Source organism: Arvicola amphibius, chromosome 1 (genome assembly GCF_903992535.2).
Source record: "Arvicola amphibius chromosome 1, mArvAmp1.2, whole genome shotgun sequence".
Classification (NCBI taxonomy): Eukaryota; Metazoa; Chordata; class Mammalia; order Rodentia; family Cricetidae; genus Arvicola; species Arvicola amphibius.
This window is the reverse complement of record NC_052047.1, coordinates 93,173,149-93,189,563: the sequence shown is the minus strand read 5'-3', so window position 1 is coordinate 93,189,563 and position 16,415 is coordinate 93,173,149. Positions and strand designations below refer to the sequence as shown.

General features: G+C 40.5%; 1 protein-coding gene and 1 long non-coding RNA gene across 2 annotated transcripts in view; one reads left to right on the top strand and one right to left on the bottom strand.

Moving 5' to 3' along the window:
* Positions 1 to 12,054, bottom strand: part of LOC119827033 — a 48,847-nt gene extending 36,793 nt beyond the window's left edge. Inside the window, exon 1 of the long non-coding RNA XR_005287559.1 lies at positions 11,946 to 12,054. This is a non-coding gene — a long non-coding RNA (uncharacterized LOC119827033). The remainder of the gene's footprint in view (positions 1 to 11,945) is intronic.
* Positions 12,055 to 12,183: 129 nt separating this feature from the next.
* LOC119827014 (zinc finger protein 431-like) overlaps positions 12,184 to 16,415 on the top strand; it is a 28,672-nt gene continuing 24,440 nt past the window's right edge. The window contains exon 1 of the mRNA XM_038348447.1: positions 12,184 to 12,300. Coding sequence (XP_038204375.1) covers positions 12,298 to 12,300 — 3 coding nt within the window. The 5' untranslated portion in view covers positions 12,184 to 12,297. The remainder of the gene's footprint in view (positions 12,301 to 16,415) is intronic.

Here is a 16,415-nt window from a genome sequence, read left to right as displayed (position 1 = left end):
TCCACAAAATTGGGATTTTTTTTTAAAATGAACAATTTCATGGAAGCAATTTTGAAGGTGGAAGCAGAACACCAAAATTTAAACCAGTTTGGCCTTGTGAAGCCATGTCAGCCAGCCCTAACCTGATGACACTGTTTTTGTCTGCCCAGAAAGGAACTGACCTAAGCCAGTCATTTACTCAGACCAGACTAATGATTTACACAGGTCCCCTGGGATAGGTAAAGAAAATTCGGAGCCAGGCATGACTTAAGGGCCATTGACATTTTGCTCTGGTTCCTGGTGGCCTGTAGGTGAGATAATCATAGGATAATGGCTGTGAGGTATTAGCAGATACCTATGCTTCTGTAAAAACTTCCTTATTGCTATGGGAAATGATTGATTGGTCTTTTATTGCAGTGTAGCAGGAAAGTAAGAAACAACTGAGGGAATTAAAACAATTTTCCTGCCCAACTGTGGAGTCCATGGATGGTTGTAATAATCACCTTTGTGATATCTGCTTTAAAAGCCACCTTAACCCCCCTTAGACCCAGCATATTGTCTTGCCTCTAAGGCTATCTTCCTTCTGTTAGTAATAAGAATGAATTCATTTAATCTAAATTGAATAGGGTCTAAGTCTTTGGTTTTTGCCTGTGGATTAGAACATCAAAACATTCTATGATCATCATCATCATCATCAACAACAACAACAACAACAACAACAACAACAACAACAACAACAACAGAAATCCAGTTTCCAAAAGTGGAAAGTGTCCAGGATGAGGACCTGGGTTTGAGAAATAAGAAGATCCAACTGTGATCCAGTGAGATGGCTCAGGGGACAAAGGCACTTGCTGGCAAGCCTGGCTCTACCTGAATTTGAACTCAGGGACCCATATGGTTGCAGGAGAAAAAGATTCAGGCAAGTTGTCCACTGACCTCCATACATGCCTGTTCCTGTCCCCATTAGTAAATACATGTAATTTAAAGATATTCAAGAAGATAGATGGGGAATGAGTTCAAATTCTGGCTAATGATCCATTTTGTGACTGTGTGACTTGAGTGAGTGGCTTAGTAACTCTGTACCTATTACTTCAAGTAGGGATAGTTACGGAGAGCAGTAAAAGCTAAACTCTGTTATCATGGTTACAATCACCAACTGGACCATCCACATCCAGAGTGGCTCCATCTATGTATCTCTTTGTTCTCTGTGCTCCAGATTCTCAAATTAGAAATGACCTGATATTTACAACTCTCACTGGATTTAACAGTGTGGATTCTTGTAGAAACTTCCAGAAAAAGGCAGGTGGCTTTTTCCCCCCAACACACACTACCTTTTTTGGGGGGCAAATATATACCATTTTGTACATCAGCCACGGGGTGGCCAGAGGAGGGTAAGGGGAGGGTATCAAGAGGTGTCCCATCAACAAATTTGTAACTTTTGTTTTATTGTGTTTTTTTGTTTTTTTTAAATTAAGACTCAGTGTTGTGGTTTTTTTGTTGTTGTTTTTTTAAAAAAGTTTTTAAAGTTTTTTTTATTGTTATTTTTACTTCATACTTCCTGTGTATATGTAGGGAATTTATATTAGATATACGTACTTTATGGAATAAATTTAAGAACTAAATATATTTTATTTTAAATAAAGCAACGAACCTTTAATCTTTGACAGCTAAACCACTGATTATATATTTGCTGAACTGATTTAAGGGTTTAAAAATTGTATCAAGAGTTTTATTTTTGGACTTGACAGCCTTCTTAATAAAGTTGTTTTCCTATAAAAAAAAGAAATGACCTGATTTCATAGGGCCTTGCCAGCTGGGAGAATCCTCACTTCTGTGTAACCTCAGCTTCATGGGCCATGATAGGGGCAACGAGGGAATCTGTCTTATTGTCCTTATCCTTGACCTTGTGCATCCTGTAAATGGTTCTAGGGTTGGAATGCCCTCTTGGACTCTGTACAATACCCACACTGCTGCAATTGGGCTGTAGCCAGCTGTGCTTGGGCCACATGCCTCTGCTTCATCTTAAACAATGGTTCATGCTGCATCTATGGTCCTAGATCACCCATGATTCTCTAGACATTTAGAATTCAAAGAGGCTTGGATCCTGTTGCTCTTCCTACCCTTCAATGCAGAAAAGTTGATTTATCTATCTCAGCAAAGGTTCCGGATTATCACTTGACCTGAGGAATATTCTAGTTCTTTTCAGGCACCTTTCACTCACTTTCAGCTGAGTGTCCTGTGACAGGTTGTTAAGTCTCTTTGTACCCTAGCTTCAACACTTGGTGGTGCAGGCTTTTGATCTAGAAACATCGGAGGGTGATGCAGGAGGGTCAGAAGCTCAAGGTCTACAGTGTGAGTTCAAAGGCAGCCCAGGCAACTGAGAAAGACCTTGTCTCAAAATGCGCGCGCATTTTGAACTTGTCATCCCAGGTATTGGTAGGTGGAAGCAGGTGGGTGATGAGCTCAAAGTCAGCTGTACATAACTCTAGTACATGTCTGGAGGTGAGAGTAGAGTGTTCAGGTGTTGATACCTTTTTCGTTTATAAGATATGAACTCTAGTCATTCGGTTATGCTGCAAGCACCTTTCAGCAATTTGGTTTCACATAAATTGGAGTTTTAAATGTCTCCTTTTCTTGGCATTCATAACCAAGTGTTTCATTGAAATAGAGTAATAAAGTTAGAGTTCATTATAGTGTTTTTACCTAATTAAGTATTTGATTTACTGATGACACGACATTTTATAGCCATCACTGTTCCAATTTAAAGACACTGGAGTATGGGAGTCCCCTATCTTTAAAAAAACAAAAGCTTGCAGGTTGTGATGGCACACCCTTGTCTCTCCTCTATAGGTAGTGGGAACTAGGAGAATGGCTCCTGAAAATGAGGAGAATGTAATCTCATTCAACAGCCAAAGTTATTTAAAGTCCCAGACAACTTATACTCTGTGCATTTAAAAAAGGTCAAATGGGTAAAGTTCTTCTGAGTTTAAGCTGTTTACAAGACATGTTGGACTTGGAAATCATGATTTTCCATAGAAACGTATAAAGGATAGTTTAAACATTTCATTGAATAACAACAATAAACAATAATGAGAGATCTGAAGTAAACTCATTTCTGTTTACTACACCTGAGAGTAGCACAAACACACATCTAAAACAATGCCATGTTTTGAAGTAACTGAGGCCACAAGAATCCTGTCTTGTTTTCTTGAAGTGTTTCTATATGCACTCAGAATTCTCCTTACATGACTCCAGTCCTGGACCATGTTCCCACTATTTGCCCCCTTTTCAAATATTCTTTTTAATGCAGGATATCCCAAGTGGTTTTGATTTCAGATGTAGATAAACTTTATTGTCATTTGATGTATGAGTATGCTATAAGCAAGCAAATTTTAACTTGTGCAACCAAGAACAAGAATCAAAACTATGAACAGTATTATTTGCTACATTATCATTAGGGTCAGGAAAACTTAGGGAATAGATTGAAGAGGCCCAAAATATTGCTCAGTGTCTAATTTTTGAGCAGCACACATCTTCACAGCTGAGCCATCTCTCCAGGCACTGCAGGTTTCTGAAACTGATGAGTTAGTACCCCTGGAAGATGGTGGTTAATTGGTTAATGAATAAAGCTGCTTTAAGCCAATGGCTTAATAGAATATACTAAGGCTGGAAGATATATATATATATATATATATATATATATATGCAAGCATACAGAGTACAGAGTCAGGGAGAGGTCATGTAGCTGCCTGCAGGAGACAGACACATCAGAATCTTGCCAGTAAGTCACAACCACGTGGCAATACACAGATTAATAGAAATGGGTTAATTTAAGATATGAGTTAGCCAAAAATATGCTTAAGCTATTGTCCAAACAGTATTACAATTAATATAGTTTTCTGAGTGATTATTTTGAGTCAGCATTGCTGGAAAACAAACTAGCACCTTCGTCAATAGAATGGCATGACAACATGGTCTAAAAACTTTGGGGTTGATGCCCATCACCCACTTTGGTTCCAGATGCTTGTGTGTGCCCACTTGGGGTCATGAGGAAAGTAGCTGAGACCATGTCATGACTCAGCGGCCCCATCTAGGCAAGCAGTGGGATTGGGTCTTCTAGGAGTGCATGGCAGATTCCTGCTGCCATGCACAGAGAAATTTCCAGGTTGCACAGTGCACTGCATGGCAGATTTAGCTTTTACTCAGATAAAAAGAGTTTATATGCGGTCCACTGCTACCGAGAGTTGAGGTGGTGAGGATGGCTCCTACCTGGCAATCCCAGAACCAGCAATGAACTACCTCCACCATATTAAAAGCCTGAGAGAGGTGAAGCCAGCACCCAGGGCCCCTGTGACCAAGCTGCTTACCATTTTAAAAGCTCTCCAAAACAAAAAAAGGATAACAGATACATGATAGTACAGATTCAGATATAAAAGACCTCTCAGTGAGACATAGTGTGTTAAAAACTGTATGTAGGCTTGGGAGAGAGAAAAGAAGGATATAGACAATTATAAAAAGAAATGGCTTTTTAAAGAATAAAACAAAGTCTTTAAAGAGACAGACAGTCATAGATTAAAGGAATAAAGAAAAACAAGTCATGTAAAGATGGACTATACACAGATAGTCTGGATTATGTATACTATTGTGTTTTCTTTGAATTTCTTGACTGAGAATGAGCTAAGTACAAAGAGACATTTCATTGTATGGGTTGCTAAGCTAAACTAATGTATTCCATTTTAAAGGTATCTTGACTTCAAATTTTGGGTCTAAGGATTTTTTGTTTTGGAAAGAGGTTCTGCTTTTGTTTCTACAGAGGGTGGGAACCTGTGGATTCCTTACAGATTAATGTGGTTTGGTGGACCAAAACCCCCTAGAAGGTCACAGTGAATACCCCCCAAAATTACTTTGCTCAACAAAGAGCAAAATGCCAGTTTGGAGAGAACTATACCCAAATTCTCAATCATTGTTTATAAATGTTTGTTAATGTTTAAAGGGAGATATGTTATAGAGATGGCTAGCTTGCATTGGTATGGATCTTGAGTTATTGATACAAATTTAAGGTCCATTTGTTATATGTGTATTTCTGCTCTCCAATAAGGTATTGTGTTTATGTTTAAAATGCAATGTATAATTAAGAAATATAGGTTAGTAGATAATTATAATTAGTCAAGCTTCTAGTCATGTTAGTTAGGCTTTCTAGATATATAGAGATATATTTCAGTTAGATAGTTATTCACATCTTTCAGAGACCTACAGAATCAAGCTATTTAAATGTTTTAAGAACTTAGGACTTTTCATGACAATGAGACACATCTGCTCCTGGCTGCACCAATTACTTCAAGAGGAAGGTGGGCATTGAAGAGGGCTTCCTTATGGATGTTGTTAGCCATTTGGGCAAAAAATTGCACTTGCCTGGACTGCTGATGTTAGGTTGTATTACGTTGGGACATGTAGGACCCACAGAGAAATGACTGCTGAAGCTTGCCTAAGAAAGGTGATGAGACAATCCTTCAGGGTTTCTGCTTCATGAAAGAGTTTGCCAGACATGTGCAGGACACAGAAGAAGCAACTGATGGGCTTTGCCAGTACAAGGCAGAACCACCTCTTTGGATTTCCTGCTTCATGGAAAAGTCTGCTGGATACTATAGGCCTATAGGCTTGAAGATGGATGCTCCAGTGTACAAAGAACTTTGGGTGACAGTCAGTGAAATGTCTCTGTCAATTCTAGAGTTTGGAAGTTGCTTACACTGCACTTCCTGTAATTTAGGTTAATATTGTAAAACTCCTCTTTAATGGAGTTGAAGAATAGATAGTTATAATTATAGTTTTCCTCGGTTATAATAAAAGATAAAGTAGATATAAATATTTTAATGTAATTCTTGCTTGATACCTGTTTTGTTATATGTAATTTTACTATGTTTAAAGTTAAAACCTTTCTTTTTATTTAAACAGAAGAGGGAATAGTGTGGGAAGTCCTTCTGTATATGTGATGCTTTATTGGTTAATGAATAAAGCTGATTTTGGTCAATGACTTAACATAATATAGCCAGGCTGATATATATATATATATATATATATATTATATATATATATATATATCAAGAGAGTAGGCTGACTCAGGGAGAAGCCATGTATATTAACTTTTCTTTTCTTTTCTCTTTCTTTTCCTTTTTCTTTTCTTCTTTCTTTCTTTCTTTCTTTCTTTCTTTCTTTCTTTCTTCCTTCCTTCTTTCTTTTCTTTTCTTTTTTGTATTTTTGAGAAAGGGTTTCTCAGCTATGGAGCCTGTCCTGGAACTAGCTCTTGTAGACCAGGCTAACCTCTAACTCACAGAGATCCGCCTGTCTCTGCCTCCCAAGTGCTGGATTAAAGGCATGCGCCACCACAGTACTGCTTAACTTTACTTTTCTTTTTTTCTATATTTATTTATTTATTTTGTATGCATTACAATATTCTGCCTGTGTGCATACCTGCAGGCCAGAAGAGGGCACCAGACCCTCATTACAGATGGTTGTGAGCCACCATGTGGTTGCTGGGAATTGAACTCAGGACCTTTGGAAGAGCAGGCAATGCTCTTAACCTCTGAGCCATCTCTCTTTACTTTACTCTTCTAACAAATAAAATCATTGCAGCCAAGGCATACCCACTCAATGCACTTACAAAAAAGAGCAAGTCACCATAAAATTATTGGTCATGGTCATTATGGCTGTCTTCATGCTCACAAGTAAGATGGTATAAATATCCATAAGCTTATTCTTTGAAATTTCTGATGTTTGGTGTGCCTGGAATTTAAAGATATTTGACCCCAGTCATGTCATCTTGGAAGGGAAAGTCATCTTTAGGCCTCCACTCACCTCTTTTCCAGTCTTTGTAGCAACTGTTTATAAATTATGACAATAGTAACACATGCACCTTGGGCCTATCCAGGGGCTATCAATGACTGTCCAAAACCTTCAGTAATCACCATCAGTAAGGGATTCTACCTGCTAGTTTCCACGTTCAGGCATCAATGAGTAGCCCTAGGTAACTAGATTACCTTAGCCAGAAATAATAGTATACCAGACTGAAACCTGTCATCCAATGTTAGCGTGACTTGCAACAATCATCGATGGAAGGCCTGCAAGGAGGACACAGGACAAAACTCTCCAGAAAGCAGTGGAGAATAGCGGTTTAAAGCAGCTGGAGAAGGATTTTTCACACCATTGCCACTGGCTTCTGGTTGTTGCTTCAGCACTATCACAGATTCAAGGCAGGGATGTCAAAAAGTGGACTATGGACTTGGGGAGCAAAAGCCAGCAGTCATAGTCCCATGAGTCCAGAACAAAGACTGATGTTAATGATTGCCAAACTGGGGTGAAAGACCCTGCACCTGCTTTGCCATTTGCTCTTTTGAGATAGGATTTTGCATAAAACCCAGGATTGCCTGATCTCCCTGCCACAGTATGTTCAGTATAGAGTCCAATTGCATGTCGCACCAACATTCTGTTTATTTAGAGAGTAAATGTGCAGGCATAGTGGTGTAGGCCTTTAATTTAGCACTCTGCAGCAGATGAAAAGTAACCTGTATGACTTTTAGGCTACCTAGGTCTGCAAAATGAGTTCCCAAACAAGCTAGAGATAGTGAGACCCTTATAAAGAAAATGTTACAAGATTATCATAATGTAAAATATTTATTTTTAATGTGTATTACTTTAAATTCTACTAATGAGGAAAATAAAATTTTAGACTCATATATCAAGTGACAGTACATATATATATATATATATATAATTTAGTCATCAAAATATTAAGAGGCTCTATAGTAAATAGGTAGTGATTAAATTAAAAATACTTTGATTCTGTAGAGTTTAATTGACTAAGATCCTGTATTTTACATTGATGGGGCCTTTTATACAGAACAATTTGTTTACGAGATTGCAGATTTTTGGTGTATATTTTTAATCAAACTTTCTTTTGACAAAAATGAAAATCATAGCATATTTTTCCACAGCTGGTCTGATGTATGGGCATCTGTGAAACTGGCAGGTTTTTTTGTTTTTTGTCAGTTTCATAGCAAAACTCAACTAGTACCCCAGAAATGAGTCCTCAACTCCCATGAAAGTGGTCAGAGTTTGAATTCTGACCCAGCAGGTGGATGGTCCCAGAAAAGGTTCTAAGTATCACACTTCTCTTTCTTTAAGGGATGGTGACAGCCCCCTCACTTCCACTCTGCAGGCTGCCATAGTGTTACCAAGGGCTTGGGGGGGCAGGGTTGGCTTTCCAGTCTAGACATTTACTCTGACAGTGTTTCTGAAGGAGTTCTATTTTGGTCAATTGTTGAAGCAACACATAGCTAGCTATTTTTTCTGAATTTTTTAGTTTTGGTGAATTTTTATTTTTTTTTCTTTTGAAAAATTCTGAATTTGGTTCATTTAGATATGTGTGGGCACACATGCCTGCCGCAGCACATGTGTGAAGGTCAGAGGACAAGTGTGGAGATGTATGTTCTCTCTTGGTTATTGACCTCAGGCCCTCAAACTTGGTTGGAAGTGCCTTTGCTCACTGAGTCACCTAGCTGATTCCTGCCACAGTCCTCCATTCTAACCCACCCATTTCAGTATATTGGTTATAGTTGCTCTGTTTTATTTTGGGGGTAGAGAATCCTGGATACTCATTCTTGGCAAGCACCTATCCATTGAGATTTAAAGGTAAAGTTATTTTGAGGAAACATCTGTCCACTGAGGTTTTAAACAAAAAGTTATTTTGAGTCAGGGTCTGATTAAGTTGTCAAAGTTTTTGGTTAACTCAGTCGTAGCCATACCAGGCCTTCATCTTGTGATGATCCTGCCTCAACCTTCCATGTAGTGACGGGAGCAGCGGGCTGCTTCCCGCCCACTTCCTGGCCGCCGGCTAGCCTTTACCCGAAACAATTACACGGAAACTGTATTACATTAAACACTGCCTGGCCCATTAGTTTCAGCCTCTTATTGGCTAATTCTCACCATCTTGCTTTAACCCATATTTAGTAATCTGTGTAGGCACCATGAGGTGGTGGCTTACCAGGAAGAGATCTTAACCTGAATCTGTCTCGGAGAGGAGAGGCATGGTATCTGCCTGATGCGTCTGCCTCACTTCCCTTCTTCCCAGCATTCTGTTCTGGGCATCAAGAGGCTTCTTATGGAGTTGGTTAGCCATTTTGGCAAGAAACTGTTCTTGCCTGGACTGATGCATAAACTGGACACAGAGAACCTGCAGAGAGAGGACTGCTGAACTTGCCTAAGGTGAGATGGTCTTTCGGGGTTCCTGATTCATGAAAGAGTCTGCGAGACATTCTGCAGGACACAGCAGATAGTGACTGAACTGTCTTTGAAATTTCCTGCTTCACGGAAATGTCTGCTGGATACTATGGGCCTGAAGACCGAAGATAGATGCCCCCCAATGGTACAGAGGAACTTTTTGGGTGACCTGTCCAGGCAGCAAGATGTCTCTGTCATTTCTAGAAATTTACTTAGGTAGTATTATATCCTTCTGGAGTCTTTGATGGAGTTGAAGAATAAGTAGATAGTTATAGTTTTCCTTAGTTATTATAAAAGATAAAGTAGATATAAATATTGTAACTGTAATTCTTGCTGATAACTGTTTTGTTATTGTCATTTTACTATGTTAAGTCTTTCTTTTTTGTTTAAACAGAAAAAGGGGAAATGATGGAGGAGGGTCATCTGTCCATGTGTTACTTTCACTGGTTAATAAAGAAACTGCCCTGGCCCTTAATAGGACAGAAAATTAGGTAGGCAGAGTAGACAGAACAGAATTGTGGGAGAAAGGAAGCAGAGTCAGGTAGATGCCTCAGGCAGATGCCATGCCTCTCCTCTCTGAGATGGACACAGGCTAAGATCCTTCCCGGTAAGACACAGATTACTAAATATGGGTTAAAGCAAGGATATGAGAATTAGCCAATAAGAAGCTGAAACTAATGGGGCAGGCAATGTTTAAATGAATACAGTTTCCTTGTAATTATTTCGGGTAAAGCTAGCCGTGGCAGGAGCTGGGCAGGACGAAAAGCAGGCCTGCCTGCAGCTCCTTCTACACAGAACTGTACCATTGTTTCCCAGATCTGTATTCATATGGGAAACTAACAATTTGAATCTGTCTACTTTAAAAGAAATGTAGCTAAATGTATATCAAGTATGTTTTTAAAGTCAACTTTTGCTATCACTAATACTAATCTAACACTATATACTTTATACACACACACTATATATACACATCATTACTACTTTCTTATTCCCTGCTATGTCCTTTTCATCTCCAGCCTCTACTAGTCTTTCTAAACCATCTTTCAATGCATTAATCCCTGCAGTTCCATTTTCATACATGCTTTTGTTTATTTAGATTGGATATGAGCCTTCTGGGAGCCAGGCCAACCAACCCAAGGCTTTCTCAGATGCCCTGATGAAAGCTCCAAGGGAACAGCGGTTTTTTGTCTTTTGCCAAGGGCTGACTTGACTAGGTCTGCTCCAGTACCCTGAGCGAGCATCTTGAAGGAGTCAAGGGAATTGTGCACTTCAGCCTGAGAGGCCTGTTGTTTATTCAATGTGATGCTCATTGTGAGCTCTGCCTGACATATCCTCTATTGCTGCTGTAGGATAATGCTTTTGTACAATGTAAAGATTTGTCACTCACATTGGTTAATTAAAATGCTGACTGGCCAGTAAGCCAGGCCGGAAGTATATATGGGGCAACCAGACTAAGAGAAAGCTGTGAAGAGGAATGACAGAGACACAGTCACCAGCCAGATGCAGAGCACATTATTATAAGAATGCCTCACTGAGAAAAGGTACCAAGCCACATGGGCTAAACATAAACAAGAATTATGGGTTAGTTTAGTTGTAAAAGCTAGTTAACAATAAGCCTGAGCTAATAGGCCAAATAGTTTATAAGTTATATAAGCCTCTGTGTGTTCTTTGGGAAGTACTGTGGGACAGGGCAAGTACAGAACTTCTGTCTACATATTCCACTTGACAGTGTGGCTTAACTAACTTTCTGCTGCTTTGTCTCACTCTCCCCCTACACATGGTGCATGCAGATTTGTACTTCTTAATTAAACTCTCTTAGCATGAGCCATCAGCTTATGCACGATCTACTGATACCTCCCTGCTTACCTCCTCTTCAAGTTCCAATTTTTTTTTTTTGTGTGTGTGTGTGTCATAAATTGAGCTGATTTAAAGTTTTTGATGTTCTGCCTCGACCTTCCCATGATATACTATTGCCACTAAAAAGTCTGGGACGTGTTCTTGTTTGGGTAACAATGTGCATCTGAGAGAAATGTAAGTAATCCTAGGTGAGCCTTATTGAATTGCTAACGTCTAGTGAATGTCGAACATTTCTAAATTGACCCGGATGTGCTGGGCATCATTTCAGCTGTCAGACGGGAATCACTCCAACTATTCATTAAGTAACGCTAAAGATTCTGTGACTGAAAACAAAAATAAAAAGGAAAGACATGACTGGTCCCAGGTTTAGCCACCAGATTGAATAAAAACAAACAAACTAACTAAACTAAAAAAAGGAAAGGACTGCTCCTAGGTCTGGTAGAGGAGAAAGTTTTGCTGTTGTAAAAGGGAGGGTGTAGAGAGAGACAGGGACATCTGGGAGAGTCCCGAGTAGAGATGAGTCTGGGCCATGTGAGAACAGGAGGTCGAGGAGAGGGGAGACCGCAGACCAAGAGGTCAGGAAGGTAAAGGGTGATTGAAAGAAGAAAGAAGCAAAACAAAACCCGGGTTATCAGAATGGTTGGGTTATATAGGGAAGGGAAGCTCAACCCCTGGCCTGGAGAAGTTCAGGGTAGGGGGCGGGGCATGGCAGCCATACCCTGTTTGAGGTAGGGACAGCAAGCCGAACCTGACAGGTTAATAGACACTTCAGCCTTTTTATCCCAGGTTTGAGACCTAACACCGCGGACCCAGGAACAAGAATGAAAAATGCTTACTAAGTGTAGAAAAAGTGCAGGAATGATTTTGCAGTTCAAGCTCAAGTTCTGCTGCAGCGCCAATATCTGCTGGGATATCTCTGTGCCTGGGATGGAAGCCAGGGCTGGGAACCACTGTGCTGTGTTCCTTCCCAACACTCAGTCCCTAAGAGAGATGATCCTGTCACTCAGGCACACATTAGCCAATGATGACTCCAGGCAAACTGCCAGACAGAATGAGGGCGGGCACTTCCGGTCCGTCATGCTGAGACTCTCCGGCTCTGGGCTCAGGAAGACTCGGGTGTTTCTTTGTGTTGTGCTGTGATCCACTGCCGGGAGCCGTGAGGAGAGCGGGGCGAGCTCGGAATCCACGATGGTGAGCGAGGGCCGCCGTCCCCACGCAGGGAAAAGCTGCGGGAGCCCGGTGTGGGGTCCCGGGACTGTGGGAAACCGGCGGCGGTCGCGGCGCCGGGTGAAATCCGTGAGATCCATGAGATCCGTGAGATCTATTCTACCCCTGCAGCTCCCAGGTCCTGCGGCCTCTAAATTAATTCATCTGCGGATTGAGGTTGGGGCCTGCCAAAGCACACGGGGATGTGGGTACTGTGCTTGGACAGTTCCTTATTGTGACGTCACCATGCAGCGTGCGCGTCTGCGCCACTTTCATCACCGCCTTGAAAGGCAGATGATTTGCAAAGTGACAGAGCTACTTCTCTAGCGTATTCTAGAAGTTCTGCACTTGGCACTGAACACCTGCGGTGTAGGATCCGTCTGCCAGTTAATTCTGTGCAGGGTGTAAGTCTGTGCATTAACACATCTGCATGGAGATGCCAGGGTGGACCAGTCACGAGTGTCGGTAAGGCCAGACCTACTGAGTTTCTGGCCCTCTGTGTTCAAATCGACACTTTTAATTGTTACTTTGTTTCTAAATTTTCTTTTATGTTCCGTTGAGATTTTTATTCTTTTCCCAGACAGTACAATCTTTATTGCAGTTGCACGGGAAGTTTTAAAGTCGGATAGTGTCACTGTCTGCTATTTACTCCGTCTGTGTTGATCAGTGTTTCATTCATGATGACTTTTGCCATCATTTTTCTGTTGCTGATAGGAACATTATTAGACTTTATTGGAGTGTTGCGAATCTATAGCTCAGGTTTTGTGCTGAAATCATACTTAGGCTCCTGTCTACAATCATGGAATTTCTCTTCTGTTCAAGTTTCTTGATTTCTTTAGTTACATAGGTATAGTTTTGTCTACAGATATTTGTCACATTTCTCTGCATTTCTGACTTGTTTATCTATGATGACCTATAAGAGATATGAGAGTATGTGTTTTTAATTTTTCTATATTTATTTCATGTGTATGAGTGATTGTTTGCATATGTGTATGTTGACCTTGTGTGTGTTTGGTGCCCACAGAAGACCAGAAGGAGGCATCGATCCCCTGCAACAGCATCTGGGGATGATTGGTGCACCATGTTAGTGTGGGAACCAACCAGGACTTCTATAAGAGTAAAAGTGGTGGTTACCTGCTGAGAGCCATCACTCCAGTGGTAAACTTGACAGACTTCTAAAACTTGTGTGTGTGCACAATGTACACGCTGAAAAGAGTTGAGGTTTGCTTGAAAATCTGTGTTTGGGGTTTGGGAGATGACTCAGTAGGGCTTCTGGTCTAGATTGGTCAGCTTGCCACAAGCTAGAGTCAGACTGGCCTGTAGGCAAACCTATAGAGTATTTTCTTGATTAGTGGTTGATATAATAGGGCCCATCCCACTGTGGGTGGGGCGATCCTGGGTAGGTGTTTCTGAGTTCATTAAGAATCAAACTAAGCAAGCCCTTTCTCAAGGTTCACAACATATGTGGAATACATAAACCTATGGTGTATATAAGTTGGCCAAATCTCTCCCACACCATTCTTCTCAGAGTGTCAGCCAGACTGGAGACTTGAAATCACTGAAGAGATTTTATCAGGTGTGTGGCGTGATTTCTCATTGTAATGATACATTATTTCCAGAACAGCTGCATTTTCCAGCTTTTGGAAAATTATTTTGAGACAAGGTTTGTTGACTTTCTTTGCCTTGATCCCAGGGTTGAGGCCCACAGGGCATTGACCCTGCTGTCCCTCCTGATTCAACAACTTCAATTCTTGATTAACGGTTTATAGCACCATATGCTTCTAAAACTACCCATTGGAGTACAGAGTGGGCTTGTCCACTGCAGTAATAGGAAAGGTATTTGTGTGGAACACAGCTTCTCTATTGAGACCAGAATAGAAAGAATGGTTTATTGTATACAATGCAGGGGAAATAGGCTAGGGCTAAGCTAGATTAGAGGTTGTTTAGTTCTTTGACCTGTAGGTGTCTGTGTTTTAAAAACAGGATCTGATCTGTCTATTTTGCCAGTATGCCATTAAATTCAAGCATGTGCATGATAGGAAACCAAATCTGCTGGGTGCACAATTGGGGAGGTTACCTTGAGCCACTGGAATTTTTGATTGGGTGATTCTCTCATGTTGATACGTACAGACCTGGTTGTCTCAGTTTAGTCAGGTGAGAGGATATGCTCTAAGTCTCTCTCTCTCTCTCTCTCTCTCTCTCTCTCTCTCTCTCTCTCTCTCTCTCTCTATATATATATATATATATATATATATATATGCTTAGCTTAGCAGCCCTCAGTATCAAATGTCTGTCTGTAGTAAAAAATTCAAAGACAACACAATAATATATATGTAATCCAGACTCTGTATATTTTCCATCTTATGTGACTTATTTTTTTACTCTATTACTTTTTAATATTATTTTATCTCCTTTATGACTGTTTGTATTCTTTCTTCTCTCTCTTAAGCCTCTGTACATTTATCCAACTCATTTATGTGACTCATTCAGTTGTCTTTTTCATCATTGTGTACCTGTACACATTTTTTAACCAGGAGCGCTTTTTTTTTTCTCCCTTAATGCTAAATGGGAGTGGACTGGACCAAACTCTATGACCCTGCCTGTTGGCTACGCCCCATCCAACATGGTGGAGGTATGTTCCTTTCCTCTGCTTGCCATGCTCACCGGCCCAGCTCCAGGGATTGCAGCGGGTCTGTGTTACCATTAAGAAACTAGTAGCATGCTGCTCACAAACCCCATTCAAGTGCAGGACCTCCCAAAAGAACCAGAGCCATCCTTGCTGAACCAGGAAGCCATTTCTTAAGGAAGCCTTGCAGTTTTTACTGCTAATACTGAGTAAGGAAGCCTTCTCTTAAAGGAGCCACACCTCTGCTCACCACCAGTAAACAGAACCCATGTGAAAAGTGCAGATACCAAGAAACTGCACTTGGCTTCCATTTTTGTGGGCCTAGGAGCCCTTTTTTCCCTTAAGCTTTTTTATTAGTTCTTATATGGATCCATGCCCCCAGACGGTGGGCGTCATTTAGTAGGCAGAGACTGTTTGTTTATTTCCCAGCCACCCAGACTCAAATAACACACAGAAAGTTATATTAATTACAACACTGGCCAATTTCTAGCTAGCGCTTACATCTTAAATTAACTCTTTCTATTAATCTGTGTATCCCCTACAAAGCTGTGGCCTACCAGTAAGGTTCTGGTGTGTACTTCTTATTCCGCAGCTATATGGCATCTCCTTGACTCTGCCTATTCTCTCTCTCTATGTTTTCCAGCCTGGCTCTGTTCTGCCCATAAACACATACAAGAAGAACATTCACATCATTTTATCATAAAAGTCTTTCACTTCCTCAGTTAGAGTTACTGAGGAGAGATTTTATATAATTTGAGGCAGTTATGAAAGACATTACTTCCCTGCTTCCAGTCCCTTTGCCATTTGTTTCTAGGAGAGTTGGTGATTTTGCAAGTTAATTGTGCATCTAAACTGCTTTGTTCAAAGTGTTTTTCAGCTAAAGGAGTTCTGTGGAATTTTTAGGGTCTCTTCCATATCCTATCACATCATCTGTAAATAAAAATACTTTGATTTCTTCCTTTCCAATTGTATCCCCTTGATCTTCAGTTGCCTTATTTTCTCTAGCTAAGACTTCCACCTCTGTTGAGCAGACATGATGAGAATAGAAGGCCATTTTCACATGGCATTTTCGATTTTTGTAGATTGAAGTCCGGTACTTTTGGAAATCTGTTCATGTTTTGTCAGATGCCCTGATAAAAGCACCAATGGAGAGCACTACTTTTTGTTTCCTGCCCCAAGGGCAGACTTGGGAAGTTTTGGTCTAGTGCTTGACGTGAGCATCATGAGGGAGTCAAGGGAACCTGGCTCTTCATGGCCACTGTGAGCTCAGTCTGATGTATTCTGTGTTGTTTTTCCAAACATTGCTGAATTGTCTTAATGGGATTTTTCTCATTCTCCACCTACAAATAGTATATCAGAGCTATATATCTTAAGGAACTTAAGTATGAGCCATTAGCATATACAAGACATGTCAATCCCAAAATTTTCTGTTTTACACCTCATCCTGGTCACCTTCCCCTTTTCTGATCTCCTA